At 44.4% G+C, this 22,845-nt stretch overlaps 1 protein-coding gene across 1 annotated transcript in view; it reads left to right on the forward strand.

The window, feature by feature from the left end:
• VIPR2 (vasoactive intestinal peptide receptor 2) overlaps window positions 1-22,845 on the forward strand; it is a 216,299-nt gene that overhangs the window by 185,507 nt on the left and 7,947 nt on the right. Inside the window, exons 6-9 of the mRNA XM_073677673.1 lie at window positions 15,472-15,598; window positions 17,770-17,920; window positions 20,153-20,213; window positions 20,312-20,381. Of these exons, the coding sequence (XP_073533774.1) occupies window positions 15,472-15,598; window positions 17,770-17,920; window positions 20,153-20,213; window positions 20,312-20,381 (409 nt within the window). The remainder of the gene's footprint in view (window positions 1-15,471; window positions 15,599-17,769; window positions 17,921-20,152; window positions 20,214-20,311; window positions 20,382-22,845) is intronic.

Raw genomic sequence — 22,845 nt, forward strand, 5'->3', positions numbered from 1 at the left:
TCGGGCCTTTATGATAGAGTGGTCCGACGGAAGCCTCTCCTCAGTGCAAGACATATGAAAGCCCTCATAGAGTTTGCTCAAAAACACATGAAGGACTCCCAGACTATGAGAAATAAGATTCTCTGGTCTGATGAGACGAAGATAGAACTTTGTGGTGATAATTCTAAGAGGTATGTGTGGAGAAAACCAGGCACTGCTCATCACTAGAGATGAGCGGTGTTCGAATAGAATTGTTCGCCAATCTCAAATTCAAGCTGTTTTGGGCGGTGTTCGAATATTATATATGTGACTGACATGTTTCTAGCTATCTAATCTATGTGTGATGCTCTATTCTTTCTGTTCTAAATTGTCAGGTACCGATGCTGAATTGCCGGCCGGCTTTTTTAAAGAGAGTGTCTTCTGAGCAGTTTGTCAGCTTTTGGACACCTTTGAAGGTGTTTTCTATGTGTTTTTGTTTGCCTGACATTGGTTTTAACGGTGTTCGACGGTGTTCTAAGGTGTTCCACGAACAGTTCCACGAACATCCCGGTGTTCGACGAACCGAACCCGAACACTACAGGGGTGGCTCAATACTACTCATCTCCTGCCCAATACAATCCCAACAGTGAAACATGGTAGTGGCAGCATCATGCTATGGGGGTGGTTTTTCAGCTGCAGGGACAGGATGACTGGTTGCAATTGAAAAAACATGAATGTGGCCAAGTACAGAGATACCCTGGATGAAAACCTCTTCCTGAGTGGTCTGGACCTCAGACTTGGCTGAAAGTTCACCTTCCAACAAGACAATGACCCTAAGCACACAGCTAAAATAACAAAGGAGTGGCTTCAGAACAACTCTGTGACCATTCTTGACTGGCCCAGCCAGAGCCCTGACCTAAACCCAATTGAGCATCTCTGGAGAGACCTGAAAATGGCTGTCCATCAACGTTCACCATCCAACCTGACAGAACCGGAGAAGATCTGCAAGGAAGAATGGCAGAGGATCCCCAAGGTGTGAAAAACTTGTTGCATCATTCCCAAGAAGACTCATTGCTGTACTAGCTCAAAAGGGTGCTTCTACTTAATACTGTGCAAAGGGTCTGAACACTTATGACCATGTGATATTTCAGTTTTTCTTTTTTAATAAATTTGCAAAAATTTCTACATTTCTGTTTTTTTCAGTCAAGATTGGGTGCAGAGTGTAATTTAATGAGAAAAAAAATAACTTTTTAGAATTTACCAAATGGCTGCTATGAAACAAAGAGTGAAAAATTTAAAGGGGTGTGAATACTTTCCGTACCCACGGTAACTACCTGAACTCAGCGCATGTAAATACAACCAAAATTTTTCTGTGTGATAGGACAATCAATATGTTAGAATTTGGGGCCCCACTTTAAACTTCTGCCCAGGGCCCCACTTTGTCTAAAATCAACCCTGATCATACCTTGTACAGTGGTGGTCAGTACCTGGGCTATCAGAGATCAGCGGTTCCCAGTATAGCACAGTTTATACAGCGAAGTAATTTTGAATCTCCGGAATCCATGGGTAAGTCTCTCTTCTGTAGAGTGTAAGGTCCTATGGTCAGCAGTATCATCTCTTTCTCCTATAGATTGTAAACTGTTATGATCAGCGCGGTTCTCTCTCTCACTCTCCTGTAGAGTGTGCAGTGAGGTTCTCTCTACTGTAGAGTGTAAACTCTTATGGTCAGTGGAATTCTCTCTCTATTCTCTTACCCACAGGTATATTCCGAGCAATTACAAGCTTTCCAGTATTGAGTTTATTTGCGAAGTCAGCGAATTCAAATTTCAAAAGATCTGTTCATCTCTATTGTTAATGCAACTTGTTTCCAATGTCTCAATTTTTTGTACAGTCTCACACTAGTAGGCAGCATAAACATTGAAGAAACATCTTTAGACATTTTGGTAAAATGCGACAAATGTATCAACCACCATGCAACATTAAAAGGGGTTTTCCAGACTTATGATGAAAGACTGCAGTCACTATAGGCTACTGTAGACCTTTTAATCCTCACAGCCTGCGCAACGCAAAAATATGCAAAAATCTTGCAACTTTTTAAGAAAAACGCAAGTAATGAATTGGACGCTAACATTACAAAATTACAAAAAATGGATTTTCTACACATATTAAATAACACCTGGATTAGCAAAATTACAATGATGAAAAGAGAAGAAAAACCAGATGAATGAATAGAAAATAGACTTCAAAATAGGTGCAAGTTCAAAAGAAAACTAGACTAAAATAGGCTCAAATGCAAAAATTGATCGAGCACTAATACTCTTCTCTTTTGAATCCACCGTTGTGCTTGTCTCCAAAAACCTTCCACAAAAACTGCATGTGTGACTGCAGCCTCATATATTCACGCTGAGCACGAGAATTTTGGAATTGAAAACTCCATTGTGTATAACTCAGTGAGGTTATTGCTGCCACAAATGCATACTGTACATCTCAATAATCTCCCTTTTAGATGAATTGGACAGTCACAGATGTTTCTGCTGCCAAAGAATTGGTCTCTTAATAGATCATCGTAAATTATTCTATTTTAACCAAAACAATAATTTTGATAAATTGTGTAGAAAAGCAGAAACCATGGATCAGTCTACTCTTGTATGTGCTATTATGGCCATGCTGGTAGCTGTTATGCAATAACTATTCTTGTGTGGAAAATATTAGTGTGTTTTGAATTATCTTTTATGTCCTTCAAAGTTGAAAAGAGACAGACATGCTGAGAGGCAAGTTAACAATTAAATATTTTACACCATCTGTACAACAGCATTAAGAGAGGCTGAGCTCAGGCGAGCTTTTCACTCTGTTTTCCAAATGATTAATTCATGTTTATAAAATATAGAAAGCCGTTATAATTTATTGCAATAAATCCTCACTGGTCATTGCATTTTCCATAGTAGATTCACATATATTCCTTCTCAATTTTCAGCAGAATAGGTCACTGCAATTGTGGAGCTTATTTTGCATGAAAACTTCAGTAAAAAATTATATAATGGGGCAGCTTTACTAAGGTTATGTGTACATGTCGTATTTTTCAGGCAGATTCCACACCCGGAATCCACTTGGAAAAGGTCTGTAAAAGTGACCCATAAAAAGAACATAATGCACAGCAACGTCAGCACGACATTGCTGTGCACATAGTCCGTTTTATGTCATTTCTTTTAACTGCTTCTGGGTTCAGAAAGCAAAATCCTCCGCTTCTCCCCTCTGCAAATCCCTTCACTAGCTCCCAATTCCCCAACGTATCCAGTTGAAACCTTAACCTTAACATTGACCTACAAAGCTGTCCATAATCTGTCTCCTCTGTATATTTTCGAACTAATCTCCTGTTAACTTCCAACACGTAATCTCTGGTCCTCACAAGATCTTCTTCTCTCCTCCACACTTATACGTTCTTCACCCAATCGCCTCCAAAACTTCTCCTGAGCATCCCCCATACTCTGGAGTTCTGTGGCTCAACGTATCCGATGATCCAACAGTTTTGGAACTTTCAGATTGAACTGGAAAAACACATCTCTTCAAGAAAGCTTACAGTCTGCACTGACCCACCTGCCACGTCACTACAACCTGCAATAACCCCCTGCCACCTCACCCCCACCAGAGCTGCCACAACCCCCCCACCCAACCTACTGTCTCCTTCCCCATCATCTTGTAGACTGTAAACCCGCAAGGGCAGGGTTCTCTCCTCTCTGTACCAGTCTGTCATTGTTCACTGTAAATTATACTTGTATTTTGTATGTAACCCCTCCTCAAGTACAGGAACATGGAATCAATGTTGCTCTTAAAATTAATAATAATAATAATAATAATAATAATGCTCATTCTCTGGGCTGCTCGGAAGCCACTCTCGGTACTTCACAGTATAGAGCAAAAGATGCCAGTGGTCAAGCCGCCACAGGAAAAACCGGCAATGAAGCCCCTTGAGAAAAACGACTACTGGTATTTTCCTGAAGTAGCTTTGCCTGGGAAATCTTGCCATGTGCACATAGCCTTAAACTTTCTAATTTTTAGGCAAAGTAAACTTAGGCTATGCTATCTGGCTGCCACTTGATTCATGCCCAAACCATGGGCAGCATGAGTCAGAGCTTGGCTGAACGATGACTCTGGCATTTCAAAGAGAAAATAGAGTTTAATGATCCTAGTGGAAAGCATAGGAATAGACGAGACTAGTCTGGCACTGCACCTGGCTGGCTTTCCCCTCACTGCTCTGGTTGATTGATAGGTTTCTCCTTTATTTGAACATAGGGAGAGACCTGTCAATTACCTGGAGCAGTGCGGAAAGAAGTCAGCCAGGGGCGGTGCTGGACTAGTCTCATCTCCAGCTATGGTCACTGGCTGGATCTTTAAACTATGTTTTCTCTAAAATACAAGATGTTTGTTCAGCAGGGCTCTGATTCATGCTGCCCTTGGTTTGAGTACCATGAATCTGACAGGTTCCCTTTAACATGTGCCACATTTATCACATTGGTTCTTGCTGGATAACAAATTTGGTGCAACTTTAGACTGTCTAATCTAAGTTTAAACAATTCAAAAGCTGACCTTGCTCCACACAGGTCAAATGATGGTTGTTTTACAAAGTTGGCACCTTCCTCTGACACCAGGGATTGGGGCTAGCCTCCCACCCTGCTGTTTAGCCACTTAAATGTCTATGTCAAGCCCTAACATTTAAGTGGCCAAAGCCCCTTTCTAGTGCGATTGTGCCTTACAACGACAGCAGTCGGCCTCCTAAAGGTCACCCGTCTCCAAGACGGTGGCGGTCTTGTGAAGCCTGTGAGACTGTCATTCTTACTATATACTGCAATACTGAAGTCTTACAAAATAAAATTGTACAAGCCATCATATGATCACAGGTTCAAGTCCCACATGGGGACTAAAAAAATAACCAAAAGTAAAAAATTCAGAAAATAAAAACATTGAAATTCAAATCCCCTCGTTCCCCATCCAAAAGCAAAGAAATGTAAAAAAACAGAGTTCTATACAAACAGTGAAAAATAAAAAATTGCATACAGTGAAACTTTAGCGATACCCCCTTCTCACCCCACACACAATATTATTTAATTCCAATCCTTTGATATTGCATAACTTGGGAATCCATTAATTTTTGCATTTGAGAATGAACTTTTACAATTTTTTTCATGTCAAACTTGACACAGGATGTAATAGTGGTTGCCATTGCAGAGAGATTAGTAATCAAAGTTAATGAGTTAATTTTTATTAGGTCCAAGTGGGTGTTTTCATGTAGTTTTCACTGGAGGAGTGCACTTCTTCCCCCTGTATGACGCTGACCAATCATACCAGGGCTGTATCATTACATCTCACACACTGAGAAACCTGCTCTAAGATATGATGGGGTGTGTTCTCCCTTCCCCCTTAGTGTTGCTGCCTGCTTATAATTGGTCAGAATCATACAGAGGGAAGAAGTTCACACCCCAGTGAAAACTATCTAATAACACTCACTTGGACTTAACAAAATTTAACTCATTATGGGCTAAATACTTTGATTCCTAATATCTCCTAAACGGAAAGGCGAATTTAAAAATAGATGAAAAAAAAAATGTATTTCCACTCCACAGCCATAATTATATAGTATGTCCAGTTCAACATGAAAAATTTAATGAAGGTTCCTCTTTAAATGTGTATTTTCTCACCCATGCCTCAGCAGCGCTACATTCAATTGTAACACTGCTCATTTTTCCTTTCCTATAGTTTATTAAATGTTCCATAGGACTATTGTGGTATAAATTTTTAGATGCCTGTCTTTTATATTAGGATAGATCAGTAAAGCTAAGATCACAATGTGTCTATGCACTTACCTGTAGCTTCCAGATACAGTGGGTACGGAAAGTATTCAGACCCCTTTAAATTTTTCACTCTTTGTTTCATTGCAGCCATTTGGTAAATTCTAAAAAGTTCATTTTTTTTTCTCATTAATGTACACTCTGCACCCCTTCTTGACTGAAAAAAAACAGAAATGTAGAAATTTTTGCAAATTTATTAAAAAAGAAAAACTGAAATATCACATGGTCATAAGTATTCAGACCCTTTGCTCAGACACTCATATTTAAGTCACATGCTGTCCATTTCCTTGTGATCCTCCTTGAGATGGCTCTACTCCTTCATTGGAGTCCAGATGTGTTTAATTAAACTGATAGGACTTGATTTGGAAAGGCACACACCTGTCTATATAAGACCCCACAGCTCACAGTGCATGTCAGACCAAAGGAGAATCATGAGCTCAATGGAACTGCCCAAGGAGCTCAGAGACAGAATTGTGGCAAGGCACAGATCTGGCCAAGGTTACAAAAGAATTTCTGCATTACTCAAGTTTCATAAGAGCACAGTTGTTAGAACCTTGCTGTTAGGTTTTTTTTCCTTTGCTGGTCACATGACCTTGTTGGCCTATTTAATCCTGCTCCGCCCTTCTGGCTTGGCTGGACTACATTGTATATCTACTTTCTAGCTAGCCTGTGCTCTGTATCTAACTCTGTTAGTTTGCTTGGTCTACGGACCTCTATGTTCTATCTATTTTGTTTGTTCGTCTGTCTGCTACTATTTCTGTTAGGAGGTGTCCCATATTCCTCCCAGTCCTTAGTACTTGTAGGGATTCCCTCCCCACATCTATAGGTCCTCTATGTTCTATCTATTTTGTTTGTTCGTCTGTCTGCTACTATTTCTGTTAGGAGGTGTCCCATATTCCTCCCAGTCCTTAGTACTTGTAGGGATTCCCTCCCCACATCTATAGGTCTCCGTACAGACTAGATTAGGACTTTAGCAGGTCTGATCGCAGGATCAGGTTCCCTGTTACATCGTAGGGATTCAGCTGAGTCCTATAGTAGGGACAGATCTCCTCTCTTTCCTTAGCTTTGGTAGCAGAACATAACAACAGTGGCCTCCATAATCCTTAAATGGAAGAAGTTTGGGACCACCAGAAATCTTCCTAGACCTGGCAGTCCAGCCAAACTGAGCAATCGTGGGAGAAGAGCCTTGGTGAGAGAGGTAAGAAAGAACCCCAAGATCACTGTGGCTGAGCTCCAGAGATGCAGTAGGGAGATGGGAAAAAGTTCCACAAAGTCAACTATCACTTCAGCCCTCCACCAGTCAGGCCTTTATGGCAGAGTGGCCCGACAGAAGCCTCTCCTCAGTGCAAGACATATGAAAGCCTGCATAGAATTTGCTCGAAAACACATGAAGGACTCCCAGACTATGATAAATGAGATTCTCTGGTCTGATGAGAGGAAGATAGAACTTTTTGGCGATAATTCTAAGCGGTATGTGTGGAGAAAACCAGGCACTGCTCATCACCTGCCCAATACAATCCCAACAGTGAAACATGGTGGTGGCAGCATCATGCTATGGGGGTGTTTTTCAGCTGCAGGGACAGGACGACTGGTTGCAATTGAAAGAAACATGTGTAGCACCCTGAGGATTCGGCTGCTACAGGGGTATTGCACCTCAAGCCAGAGGTGTGATATTCCACTCCCGGGTAAGTATGGAGTGTGGAACTGAGCTCAGTAGGCTGCATGCACTACATACATCCCATTTCCGGGGGACAGATCAACGGTACTCCCACCAGTTTATGTGCAGGTACGATAGTGTCTGTCCCTGGCTGGAGTGGGAGGGGGGTGGAACATCCCAGTAGTGTAGGGGCAGATAGGGGGAGCAGTCTGGGTAAGGCTAGGAGCTCATTGGGTGCTGGTCACCTGAGCTCACACATAGAGGGGGTATATAAGGTGGGAACCATCTTAGATCAGGGTCAGACAGGCAGACAGCTACCAGTCAGTCTTTTGTAGAGGGTCAAGCAGTCCTGAAAGAAGAGAGACAGGAGAAGAAAAGGACCCAGAGGGGAAGAAGAGGGAACCCCAAGAGCCCAAATACAAGCAACAGGGTGAAGGGTTGGCACAAGGGTACCGGATCCCAAGCTGGTGGAGGGCACTAATCCTCAGCCAGAGACCGGAGGTTGTGGGCAGGATCTGCCACGACCCCCCACTAAATCCACCCGAAAGGCAGACCAAGTATAGGGTCAGGGAACCCAGAAGAGGTGTACCCACCAAGAGACCCGAGGGAGCCAGACATAAGTGGATCCCTGGTGGGGAAGGCCAGAGAAAAGGAACGTCAGAAAGGGAGCTCAGGATCACGCTCCAGAATTACCTGGGGGTTGGCCGAGTCCAGGACCTGGTGGACGCAGCATGGCTCGGGCGGTCACTCAAGGCCGGAGTGACCAGAACAACAGCAGTAAGTAAAAACCCTGAACTGCACAGCCCGACTCTGAGTCTTATTACTATCCTCACTGCACCACCACAACCACCACCCTCTACAACTGACCCCCTGAGGCTATACCCCTCCCGTTGGGGGTTATACTACCAGAAGCTGCACACACACCACCAGCCTCAGCGGACCCTGCTGCAGCGGCGGCCGTATTGACCGCAAATCAACGGGTGGCGTAGTCGACACTAAAGAACATCCAGCAACATCTGTAGGACTGCCACACACTGAGCTTGACACCCTGGGCACGGACCGGGTCACCGCCACTCGGAGACTACAACCCCCATCTGATCCGGCTCCGGGTATCCCCCAAACAACACTGGCCCAGGGGGCGCGTCAACTTTGGCGTAGTCGGCAGGATCACGTGCCCGCAACAACCGGGTACTGCGTGCCTGAAGAAAAGTTCATCGTTACCTCAAAAAGAAGTCTCCCGCCGGTTCCGGAGGGTCCCCGCCAACGGACCCCATCACAGGTCGTTTCCCGCCGGTTGTCCGCCATTTGCAGCTTTTTCCCGCCATCCATGGAGTTTCCCGCCACTGGGAGACGATTCCCGCCATTTCCAAAGATTTCCCGCCTTGGAAGAGCGGACGCCATTATGGGCGTGCCAGAGGGTGGCAAGAGGCCACCTCCCATCGTGGGCCAGGTCGAAGAATGGCGCCAAAAGCGGAAACCGCGCCCACCAACAGAGACTGTGATGCTGGAAGTGTCCATCAGCGTGAGAGAACTGCCCCTGGAACTGACAATCACTAAGTTGCCCCGGGACCACCCTCAATGTGGGCGGAGACGGAACAAAAGAACGAAGATGGGTGCAGCCTGGAGGAGTCTGGAGAGAGCGCACCCGGAGACAAGAAGTCTGGAGAGGAGTCCAGAGAAAGCGTACCCGGAGATGGAGGGAGAGACAGGCAGCACCGACTCAGTGGTCAGGAGCCTGCTGCAAGCAACAACCCCACTAGGTTTAGTGGAGATCCTAGCACAGCTTCCCCGAGACCGGGAGTGTGCACAGACCGCGCTGGAGGGCCTCGCACGGAGGATGGCCCAGGTGCAGCAGGACACGCTGACGGAGTGGAGCCGTGAGATGGCCCAGCAGACCGGAACCCGTCAGCGGAGCACGCCACCCGAGACGAGGAGACAGACCGCCTCTGAGGATGGTGCAGGAGGAGTGAAGGCCGGAGACGGCGCCGAGAAGGGAGCTGAAAGGACGGAGGCAGGTAAAGGGGACGTCTCTACCCCGAGCCAAGAAACCGTGTACCTGTCCCAGCTCCCCGTCGCAGAGCCCGAAATTCCCCCTGCCGTGCCCGTCGCTGCATCGTCACCGTGCCGGACTAGGCCTCAAGTAGAAGCCGCGGCCGCGACCCCTGTGACGTCACACGCCTCGACCCTGAGCGCGACCAAACAGGAAATACCATCGGCCTGGTCGCAAGGCCTAGTACCCCCGGGCGCCGCAATTCCAACAGCGCCCCCTACCTCCGCGGAGCCACCGGCCTGGTCGCAGGGCCGAGTAACCCCGGGCGCCGCCGTCCTTACGGTGCCCTTTTCCTTTAGGGTGCCCCAAGCCTGGACGCAAGGCCTGGTCAACCCGGGCGCCGCTACCATCAACGCGCCCTCAACATCTCGAGTGCCGCACCTGGGCGAAGATCTATTTGCCCAGCACACGTGCCCGGATGGGCAGCCCTTTGTGTGGCCACCGGAGTTTCACCATCCCCGACTCCGGAAAGAAAGACCCCTAGATGAGCCCCTGATTCCGGTTCCGAAGCCCGTCAGGAGAACCCCGCTCCCGCTAGAAGAAGCACAATTCGAGTGGGACCCCACCGGAGGAGATCTCATGGGGTTCACTCAAGAAACGCGGGCAGCTGCAGCAGAGCGAGTGGAGTGCTGCCGCCAACAGTTGGCAGCCTTCGAGCAAGAGCGGAAAGAGAGGCGGATCCGTGAGCAGCGGCTGCAGGAACAGAGCGCAGGGCAGAAGAGCCGGACCAGGAGGAACCCCCGTGCAGCTCATGGTCCCCGTACCACCGGGACTGTGATTAAATTCAACCTGCAGCATGGGTGGGGCTTCATAAGAGACCATCATACCCCCGGCGACGTCTTTGTAACCCGCAGAGACGTAGAAAGCCATCTGCCGGAGGGACACAGAGGTCGTGACCTGTACGTAGGGGACGAGGTCACGTTCACCCGGCACAAGTGTGCCAAAGGACCCTACGCCCTCCATGTGCATCGCCTGACGGAGGAGGAGCTGCGGTGTGAGGATGAGCAAGAGGACCCGGACGGGTCTGAAGATAAAGAAGGAGCAGGAGGACGCCGTCGTTAAAGTACGGTAAAGAGACTGTAAATAGTTACCCGTCGGGGTACAGTGTAAATATGTCCCCGTTGGGACAAGTGTAAACTGTTACCCGTATTTCCCTTAATCCCACTGACCGAGGACTGAGAGCGGTCATTCCTTCCTTATAACTGGCCGAGGACTGAGAGCGGCCATACCTTCCCTTGTATATAGTTGCGCTTTCTAAGGCGCCCCCTACCGGTTTTATAGGAAACTGTTGTTTTTTCTTGAAGAGACTGTCGCACTTTACCCGGTCACAAGTTGCACCGTGGCCGGAGGAACAAGAGTGTTATTTATGAAAAATGTTTATATGAAAAGTTTATGATGATAATGTTTTATATGTTTATGTTTTATGAAAAAAATTTGTATGTTTTGGATGTTTTTATTCTTTTACAGCCCGAGGACGTGCTGTGATTTACCAGGGGGGAATGTAGCACCCTGAGGATTCGGCTGCTACAGGGGTATTGCACCTCAAGCCAGAGGTGTGATATTCCACTCCCGGGTAAGTATGGAGTGTGGAACTGAGCTCAGTAGGCTGCATGCACTACATACATCCCATTTCCGGGGGACAGATCAACGGTACTCCCACCAGTTTATGTGCAGGTACGATAGTGTCTGTCCCTGGCTGGAGTGGGAGGGGGGTGGAACATCCCAGTAGTGTAGGGGCAGATAGGGGGAGCAGTCTGGGTAAGGCTAGGAGCTCATTGGGTGCTGGTCACCTGAGCTCACACATAGAGGGAGTATATAAGGTGGGAACCATCTTAGATCAGGGTCAGACAGGCAGACAGCTACCAGTCAGTCTTTTGTAGAGGGTCAAGCAGTCCTGAAAGAAGAGAGAGAGGAGAAGAAAAGGACCCAGAGGGGAAGAAGAGGGAACCCCAAGAGCCCAAATACAAGCAACAGGGTGAAGGGTTGGCACAAGGGTACCGGATCCCAAGCTGGTGGAGGGCACTAATCCTCAGCCAGAGACCGGAGGTTGTGGGCAGGATCTGCCACGACCCCCCACTAAATCCACCTGAAAGGCAGACCAAGTATAGGGTCAGGGAACCCAGAAGAGGTGTACCCACCAAGAGACCCGAGGGAGCCGGACATAAGTGGATCCCTGGTGGGGAAGGCCAGAGAAAAGGAACGTCAGAAAGGGAGCTCAGGATCACGCTCCAGAATTACCTGGGGGTTGGCCGAGTCCAGGACCTGGTGGACGCAGCACGGCTCGGGCGGTCACTCAAGGCCGGAGTGACCAGAACAACAGCAGTAAGTAAAAACCCTGAACTGCACAGCCCGACTCTGAGTCTTATTACTATCCTCACTGCACCACCACAACCACCACCCTCTACAACTGACCCCCTGAGGCTATACCCCTCCCGTTGGGGGTTATACTACCAGAAGCTGCACACACACCACCAGCCTCAGCGGACCCTGCTGCAGCGGCGGCCGTATTGACCGCAAATCAACGGGTGGCGTAGTCGACACTAAAGAACATCCAGCAACATCTGTAGGACTGCCACACACTGAGCTTGACACCCTGGGCACGGACCGGGTCACCGCCACTCGGAGACTACAACCCCCATCTGATCCGGCTCCGGGTATCCCCCAAACAACACTGGCCCAGGGGGCGCGTCACATGAATGCAGCCAAGTACAGAGATATCCTGGATGAAAACCTCTTCCAGAGTGCTCTGGACCTCAGACTTGGCAGAAGGTTCACCTTCCAACAAGACAATGACCCTAAGCACACAGCTAAAATAACAAAGGAGTGGCTTCAGAACAACTCTGTGACCATTCTTGACTGGCCCAGCCAGAGCCCTGACCTAAACCCAATTGAGCATCTCTGGAGAGACCTGAAAATGGCTCCCCACCAACGTTCACCATCCAACCTGACGGAACTGGAGAGGATCTGCAAGGAAGAATGTCAGAGGATCCCCAAATCCAGGTGTGAAAAACTTGTTGCATCATTCCCAAGAAGACTCATGGCTGTACTAGCTTAAAAGGTGCTTCTACTCAATACTGAGCAAAGGGTCTGAATACTTATGACCATGTGATAATTCAATTTTTCATTTTTAATAAATTTGCAAAAATTTCTACATTTCTGTTTTTTTTCAGTCAAGATGGGGTGCAGAGTGTACTTTAATGAGAGAAGAAAAATGAACTTTTTAGAATTTACCAAATGGCTGCAATGAAACAAAGAGTGAAAATTTTAAAGGGATCTGAATACTTTCCGTACCCACTGTATGTAGGAAGTTTTTCCAGCTATATACTGTAATGTTCCCTTTAGCCCTTATTTACGAGATGGAGGCCAAAAGTTTGTTTGGGACCCTTCTCTAGTCCCTGTCTCTCAGTCCAATTAAGGCCTGTTACCTTCTGCGTTATAAGCTCAAGGTCTCGAGGTTAGGCATCCTCACCTAGGACCCATCTCCGGAAGGCCACTATGTCTTTTTGTCACTTTTCCTCAGGATCTCACTATCCTACTTTCTTCAGTCTCCACTCACTCATGGTCACCTTCCAATGCAGCACTGCTCACTTCGCACTCCTGACCCTATTAGTCTACCTAGCAGGAAGCAGTCACTCTCCCTAAAACTAGCCTCTTCTACTGTGGGCTAGTTCCAAACTTTAGCTCTCAACTTACTCTACAGTCAACAATGTACATATACTACACTATGCAGATTACTACACACAATACATTACACAATATTTGCACAAGACGCAAAACACAATTCACATAACACTTTATATAAGGCAATTGGTGTCTTCAGGGATAGGAACGCGACAGTAGCGGTCCACCATCCAACTACGTGGCCTAATACTTGGTTATTGATTAATAGTCTGACACAGCTCTTCTTTGTAGGTAATATTTTGTAGGTTCTAGTGAGCTTAGACTGGTTACTGACTATAAAGTTAGAAAGTATTTTAGCCTCTGTTACGGGTCCGGGTGGTGGAACCTCTGTGCTTCGGTGAAAGGAGGGACCAGAGGGGCATAATATGCCACAGCTTCTATTGATGTGTGTATAAATATATATATATAAACATGTATATTCTATGGCAAGACGACTCACTCAGCTGCTTCCTGAAGTAGACTTAGGACACAGTTTCCTCTGCAGGTTTATTTGTACGGCATAAAACTCTGCAGGTTCAGCAAAGTTAACACGGCCTTCCTGGCATAACGGAAAAACAAAAAATAAATGATAGCACAGTCCATAGAAGTGTGGGGTTCACCCACATAGGTTGAAGCACAGCCTTCAGCTTCTCCTGAGCTATAGCTTTCCAGTCTGGAGACCTTGCCTCTCCAGACACACACAGCAACAGAAAAAAAAATAGTGACTGAGCATTTAACCTAGCTCAGCCACACCCTGATGGGAGGTAGGGTGAATGACTTCCCACCAATCTCTATGCCATTCACACAAAACCACACCCTTTTTAGGTGAATTAACCCCCAACACATATAATGATGGAGAAAAGTAGTAGGTTTAGTTCACACAGGCTAGCAGCCATAGTGACACATACCTCCCCTTGTACATAACACCAGTGACTCTGTCACAATTCTTTTGTTTGTCATTTTTATTAATAGTGGTACGAATTGATTGATATATTGTGCTGTAAACTGTTCATCACTTTTAGATATAGATTAAATGTTTGCCAACTAATTACTTTATGTATAAACTCTGGCAGTTTCTGACTGCAATGACTACTGTTAGCCATGGGCCTATAAACTCAGACAGAAGGTAAACATATAAGGTGAACAGTAAGTCAACATATAATCCTCTCCCGCACTTTATTCTTTCTTTGTGCACCATATCATATGTACTCCATATTTTAGAGCAATTAGTCTCACATAATTTCTGGTCTGACAACTTTGGAATAATTTATTCAATTTTAATTTAATCAATTTTGGAACTAAATCTATAGTGACATTGTTCGCGTATGTTGTTGATGCTGTGCCAAAGTGCATTCACTTGCAAATCGGAAACTGAAGGTAAAACTGACACTGTTTGTCTAAGTTCATACAACTGTATAAAAAATATTCTGATTTCATCCAGAAAAAAATGGATATGGATGATTTTTCATATTGTATTCTATATGGCATTCCTTTTTATACATCAGCAGACCAAAAATAACCTCCTTTGTTAATAATGACAATGCATTAATAAAAATTGGATGCTTTACGGTTGATCCTATGTGATGTGTTATTTTAATAGGTAAGTCTCCTCCAAAATACAGAAGAAACTTGTATATGCTATTTTTTCATGTAGACATTCGGTTCGTGTGGAAAAAACTGTCATCTAGCTCTATTGAATAACATTGGTCCTAGTGCTGTCCGTGTGAGATCAGTTTTTTCCATAGACTGCACTTGGACCGAAAATACAGTCATGTGAATGTAACCTTACTGAGAGAAAATTCTGATGGAATTAGAGTTGATTATAAGTTTCCAGTAATACCATTATGACAGCTAATATGGCTGCACATCTTGAAAAAAAATGCTAATATCTCTGTAGGTAAAATGGTATAGTTACCAAACATTGGAAATATTACTAACTTCTGATTTACTAATGTTTGTCCAATACTACATTTTGGTTGGAATTATTCTTTAAAGGGGTATTCTTATCTTCAGGATATGCCATAAATGTCTGATAGATTGGTCCCATCACTAGGATTGGCATTCATCTCAAGAATTGGGCCATCTCATGCCACAAGAAATGGGAATGTTGGCCGCACGTGTACAGCTCTCATCATTGACTTTTGAGAACTGAAAATGACCAAGTTGTGATACCCACATTTATCAGACATTTATGACGTATCCTATGAAAATGCCATAAATTTGCAAGATTGGAGTACCTGTCGAAGTAGAAGATGGTGTCCTTCTATGTGATTTTGATTTCTGTTCTCTTCTTTTCAATCTAGAAAACTTCACTGTACAAGAAACTACATCCATCTGAACTTGTTCCTCTCTTTCATTTTGAAAGCTATCTCAGTATTAATGAAGGACGATTTCCTCTATTCCGGTTATTATACTTGTCCAGATTCTTTGGTAATTACATTTTCTTCTGCTTTATATGATTTGTGTATGTTGCTTCCAACAATCGATCTACTACAATATACTGAATCAAAGCCACCAAGGGTTATTTACAGATGTCAGAAATGGGTGGAAATCATCCATATATATGATTGTTTTACAAAAATTTATCAACCATTTAGATAATTAAAACACTCAATGGGACCTTTATATCCAATAATTCACCGCAAATGACTTTTAGTGATCCACCAAATATTTGGTAAGTTTCCACACATTATAAAATCCATGGCTATTGTGTGTGTGCTACGTGGAATAATTGATATGCTGGAATATTATTATGTACTACTCAAGTGGCTCACCCAAACCCGTCAATTTCAGCAGATAGGCCTGTTCAGTTAATGTGTATGAAGGCCTCACGACTGATGTCAGAGGAGGTAAGAATCAGGCAGTTTGAATTTAATCGTCCGATCATTTTGGCCTGTCAGTAGATAAGACGCTGGCAGATCAGTCTGGCGGCGACTTACTTTGTTCTTCCCATCGGGAACACGTGGACACTTGGCTGAGCCAAGCTTTCATGTGTATTGGGGAATCAGAAGAGATAGCTGTTGGCCGATAGTTACCTAAGGTGTATGGGCACCTTAAGTCTCTACCGAAATTACATAAGGGGGTATAAAATAGAGTATGGGGTCAAAGGGCCCTGACCATTTGTCAGTATCCAATTCAGACTCTTTAATAGCAACCATGGGAGGCAAAACTATTTCAATAGCTAAGTCAGTTCCCTTTCCTGTCTCTTTTTCAGCCATAACAGGGGTATATAGAAGTATTTTATGGAAGCAGGTTTGCTGACCTGTAAGCCAAAAGGCACAAGAAATAGTATAGTGGCTAACAAGACTTACTGACCGCTGCTGATTAACTGAATGTGTTTTGCATTTACCAAAGGCTTGGTAAGGGTACACTTTAGGCTGCGCTCACGTTAGAGCCACACACATCACTCAGCTCTCCCCTGGAGGGTTACATCTTTTTTAGAGATAAGCAAATTTACTGAAATTCATCCGACAAATTCGATTTGGTCTGGATTGCATTTGGTCCAAATGGTCTGCCCTCCCAAAAAGGCATTTATTATGCACTGAGGTCTCTCCAGATCCCAAAGCATAATAAATGGAGAACTAAGAAGGGGCTAAAAAATAAAATATTATACCCACCTGTCTTAAGCCCCTCACCTGTCCTGCTGTCACAGCTCTTTGCCCCGGCATTTGCTAGGTTCGAATCGATCTTAGCAATGCTGCTCAGTAGGATCTTTAAGCCTCTAGTGGTCTTCTGGGGTGCAGTGATATTTATTGATCCGACATGACCACTTGAGACCTAGTTAGTGCTGGAAAACCTGGACCAGAGACCGATTGGAAGCTAGTGGAGGCCTGGGAGGGTGCTACAGTGGCAGGAGAGATGAGAGTCTGGCCTCGGACGGGCGAGGATAATATTTGATCTTTTAACCCTTTTGTGATTCTTTAGTAAATACGGCAAAATTGCAGCCAGTAGGCCGCCATTTTTGCTGGATTCATGCAAATCAAATAACAAAATAATCAGAATCTGAAAAAATGTGAAATTTTGGGGGATAATTCATAAAAAACTGATTCATTACGAATCAATCGCTCATCTCTAGTCTTTATAACAGAAAACAGTATTCAGTCGTGATGTGTCCATATGCTGAAATTATATAGTTTGGACTCTTTTTAACGTCCAATCCACCGGTGTATATTTTTTTTCTAGGGACACCATTGCAGCAGAAAGGAGGCTAAACATAGTTAAAACATTCCTTTGGACTTAGTTTGCTTGATTAATTTGATTGGACATGTCAGGGGGCCGAGCTGAATATAATTTTCCGGTATAAAAATGTAACCCGCCAAAGGAATTCTGAGTGTAGTGAGTTCCATTATTGTGAACTTATGGTGAAGTAAGGGTAAGTAGCTGCCGGATGAATGCGCATTCTGCTGACAGCTAGCTTATGAGGATGGTATGCTTTGAACTAGGTGATATAATCTCATGACATTGAGTGGTGGAAACGACAGCAGAGATTTAAGAGCTAAGGTTATTAGTAGTCGTACTCGTAACATTATAAAGAATGGTCAAGTTATCAATTTATTTCCAAAGTTCTTTAAATATGCGATGATCTTTATCTTCTGTTGCAGACCGGCTGTAAGATCATGTTAGCCTTTGTTCATTACTGTGTAACTGCAAATTTCTACTGGCTATTGGTAGAAGGACTTTATCTGCACACTCTACTAGTGGTGATATTCTCTCCGAACAGACATTTTATAATATATCTCCTCATTGGATGGGGTAAGCTTTTCTCTTTTTTTTTCTTCTTTTGTCCATTCATTGAAATATTCCCAATGTCACGACTCTGTTGTCAGGTATTCCGGGACCAGGGGCTCCTACTCTGTCTCTAACGCTAGGGGCGCCCTAGCTGGCCCTGTTTCCCGGATTACTTCTAAAGGTGAAGACACCGGAGCCATTTACCTTGTCTAAGCTCCTCAATCTGCCCTCAGTCTGTTCTTTCCCCCACCCAGGGAAGAGGGGAGTCATAGTATCTGGCAGTACACCAACCAGACTAACAAGGTAATACAAACAGGGATATAAGAAAATACCAATCATACAAATAGATGCACGCAAACAACAGAGGATAGCACCAGAGAGTGGATGGGGGAAAAACAAAGTACCAGGATAAACACACAACCAAAACAATGCAACAGTCCTAACTAAATCCACCAAACACGTTCTCAAACAACAAACCACCAAACTCCTAACCATGCAGCAATGAAGCTAGGTCTGGCAATGACTGCTTGCCAGAGCCCAGTATATATAGGAGAGGGGAGTGGTTAACAGTGAACAGCTGTGAACATCAAGGCAGGTAAGCTTCATGGAGCTCACAGCTGAGCAAATTAACCCCTACATTGCTAAAAGAAACCTGCACCATTTAATATGAAGGTGAAAGTCTTCTAATGAGTGCAGGAGTGGGAGGAATCAGACTCTGCAGTCTTCTGGCTCCTCTCTGCACGGTAAACCTGTGATACCCAAGTTGTTTTTCCCTTTTCTTCTTTCTCCTACCAAGCTTATCACATCTAGTAATATGCATTAGATTTCTATAAAAGAAAACAGAAAGTTTTCATTTCTGCTTCTCCGATGAGAGGTCTTGACAGAAATGGCTCAAAAGATACAGACTTGTCATATCTAGAAGTGCACAGGAAACATAAGAGGGTCCTGAGAGCTGCGGCACTGCTGTGTGTACAAGTCATCACCAGGAACATTTCTTCCGAGTCCAATCATGACATGACACCCCGCAGAATTTTCAGAAGTGTTACTCATTAGTTGAATATAGTGCCTGACAATAGATATTTGCAAAAGTTGCACATCTTGTGCATGTTTTTTTTCCCAGAATATTACAGTGGATATTATGATAGACATTTACATTTATTATTCTGTAAGATATTTGAAAGCATATGTCACAAACACTGCTTGAAAAAAATAATTAAAGAAGATCTACCACTGAAATCTAAGTAGGGCAAAGCAAGGAACGTGTGGTGCAGTGAATTTTGCCGTGTTTTATCACTCTTCTCTTCGCTCTCTTAAAAGGGGTTGTGAAGTTTAAAAAAAAACATTTTGATAAATGCTATTATGGATTTCTGCTTTAATAGAGATAGAGTCCTTTGTTCATGACCTCATCATTCAGGCAGCATGGAGATTATATACAGTAGCTATTCAGATTCCAGCTAGTACCTTTAGGATTTAAACAGCATGGAGAGATTCCCTTAAAACATAACTTTTAATAAACATTATTATAAAATAGGGATATTTACCAGGGAGAAAAACGCATACAAAAATGAATAATGTCTATATCAATATTGTCAGTAGGTAAAGAGCCTGTACTGGTAAATATCATGTAGACCTTTGACAAATTATGTAGAAGGTGCCATAGTGCAGAAAAAAGTTTACAGATGTAGGAACGTAGGAGTCCTCTGTGTTCCACGAAGAGCTAGTGTCTCATTTTCTACCAGTTGCTGCACTTTCAGTACGGCAGTCGATCACCTTCCTAGAGCTATTAACCTGCAGATTAAATCTATAGGTGCCTTTATGGTGCGACACCATGCACCAAAACTGTGGTGCACATTTCTGGCACAAAGCAAGCCAACTGATACGTAGTGTACATTTAGACTAGACAGGCTTAAAATTAGATAAATCTATCAAACAGCATGAACCACTTTGATCAATGCGGCACATTTTAAGACTGTCTAGTCTATGTTTCCACTGTCTAAGAATTAGACAGTTTTGATAAATGATCCAGTGTGTCTGAGAGACTGTAAGGAGCAGGGAGGCTCTGATGTCACCCGAGACAGCACCCATCCACTCAGTGAGGATGGAGAGGGATATATACATTAACAGAAATCAGCACAAGGAATACTTTTTCTCAGAATACACAGGATTAAGTATAAATTTTAGAGATTTTTTTTACTTTGTATTGGTAGGAACACTTAACTTTAATCAGTTAATACCTCATATTCTTTTCTTTACCAGGTATTCCTACTATATGTATTATTACATGGATATTCACTAGAATTTATTTGGAAGATACCGGGTATGTAACGTAAAAATTCATGACTTTGTGAAAGATGTGTTTTATATATTTATTAAGTGCTGTTTTTTTTATTATTCTTGATATACTTCATGTTGCAGATGCTGGGACACTAATGAGCATAGCATCCCTTGGTGGGTTATAAGGTCACCTATTATTCTTTCCATTATTGTGAGTATCCTGCCGTTTATATGGAAAACATGGTGGATTGTCTTGATCTACTGTTTTCCACTGTTTTCTCATGTCATAGATTTATATAATAGAAATATACAGTATATTGAAGGAGTTTTCGGGGCGAGGCCTATTTATCGTTAGCCAGATAATTCATAACAAATGGTCGTCATCCAGAATTATATAGGGAATATTAACACATGAGGGATAGAAATGACTGACAAAAAAAATCTATTCTATTCGTCTGTTTTGGGTTGGTTTGGTGGCAATTGCTTAGATTTCTACAAGACCCACATTTCTGCAACCAATCTGCTACATGGGACTGGATCTATATAGTTTGGAAGTAGTGAAATATCAATAAGCATAAAGATTTCGGTTAGATGACTAATGCAAAAGTTAAGGGTGGGTCCAATCAGAAGTAATCTACGGTGCATTTTGTTTCAATACAGAAAATCCTCAGCAAAATCTACAGTGCAAAAAATGCTGTGCTTCGATTTTCTAAAATCAGCCCCAAATGGACAAGTCCTTGGTCAGGGATTGAGAAGGCACGCCACAGCTTGTCATGACCTTGTTCCACCCCGCCTCCACCCATCTTGGCAGAGCTGGGTAAAACTAGTGTGAAAGTGATAGAAGTTGCAACTTTCTGGACAACAAAATTTTGCTACTTTTCAAAGCAATTTCCGCCAAATCTCTAGCATAATCACTTTGATTAATTGGGGTCATTAACTGATTGAAGTTGGGTCCTTATCAATACAAATTAAAAACAAAATTCCCAAAATCTGCATTTCTCCTCAATCCTTCATATTCTGCAAAATGTCTTCCTTGTGTTGACTTCATCCCAGCATATTGCATCTACTATATAATCGGCTTATCCCATCTGTCTGTCCGTCCAGGAAATCCCGCGTCGCTGATTGGTCCGGCCGCGGCCAATCAGCGACGCGGGATTTCAGAACAAGATGGTGGCCGTTAGCGGTTCATCTGCCGCACGGAGGTCAGCGGCGATGCAGCTGGTCATCTCCCGGCTGCTCGCAGCAGAAGTACCCCGACTGGCGGCCTAGGCGGCGCCGCTCCCCGGTCCTCCCTTCACACTTGCCGTCGGGAGATCAGCGGCCCTAGTCGCTGATCTCCCGACGGTAGCCGCATGGAGGTCAGCGGCGATGCAGCCGGGAGATGACCGCCACCAATCAGCAACGAGCGCAGTCCGGCCGCAAATTGGCACCGGATTTGAAACACGCTTCGCTGATTGGTCACACCCGCCCGGCCGCGACCAATCAGCGATATTGGCGCGAAATTTAGAACACCGCTTCTCTGATTGGCGCAGCCCGACCGCCGGATTTGAAACACGCAGGCCACCGTCGGGAGATCAGTGGCAACGCAGCCGGGAGATGACCGGCTGCTCGCAGCAGAAGTACCCCGACCCGCGGCCTAATTACAAAATTCATTAGGGGCCCCGGGGGGATACATTGGGGGGTTAATTTAAAGTAGTGCACAACCCATTTAAACACTGCTTCTCTGATTAGTCGCGCCCGGTCGGCCGCATACATATTCTAGAATACCCGATGCGTTAGAATCGGGCCACCATCTAGTAGTCTATAAGTTACTATGGGGTGTGTTCACCTTTGCTTTCTTAGGCTCTGTTCACATTACGTATAAGCATTGCCTGACTTTTACCTTTGGAAGAAAATGTCAAAAATCCACCCCTGTAAATTTATGCAATACAGGGGCATGCGTTGTACACATACTGCACAATAAACATTTTTATGGGATGGGATTACTTATACAATCTGTTGTGCCATTACTGAAAAAGTGATGCAATTCAGAGCCTACGCCTTCCCAATTCTATTCCCTGCCTAGTGCCACCTTTTTTTTATTAACTGACAGCTCCCCATCGTTACTACACATCAAGTGAGTAGTCAGTCAAGCAGAAAAAGGTGGGAGGCAGAGTGTCAAGCGTGCACTGCTCGTAGTCACCTGGCAACTCCAAAATGGCTACCATGAACAGGCTTGGAGCAAGCTACTTCATTTCCCAGAGCCCAGGGGTTGCCCTGGCCTTCAGCCTTTAATCCCTGTTCAGGGATCTGGACTTACACAGCAGACCTGTGCTAGAGCCACAGAGTAAGATGCTGTTTGGTGGCGCAAGCTGGCAAGAAGGATAATCAGGCAGCCGGGTCAGAGCCAAGAGATGCGGGAAGTGAAAAATCGCAAGGAAGGAGAAATGTCAATAAAGTAGCTGAGATCAGGAAACTGAATAAGTCATGAAGATGCACTGAACACAGGTAAAACCAGGAAGCACAAACATTGACTGGCAGTGGTAGCTGGCCCTCAGGGGTTTATATAGTAACAGTCCTACTCAGTGCTGACAACTGATAGAAACCCAAAAGGATTAACCCTATAACTTCTGGGCTAGCCAGAGCCACAAGTTCCAGGAATAATATAGGATTAATGCAGTCAAGCATCACGCACA

Source organism: Phyllobates terribilis, unplaced genomic scaffold, assembly GCF_046119375.1.
Source record: "Phyllobates terribilis strain yellow unplaced genomic scaffold, ASM4611937v1 Scaffold_4__5_contigs__length_816908805, whole genome shotgun sequence".
Classification (NCBI taxonomy): Eukaryota; Metazoa; Chordata; class Amphibia; order Anura; family Dendrobatidae; genus Phyllobates; species Phyllobates terribilis.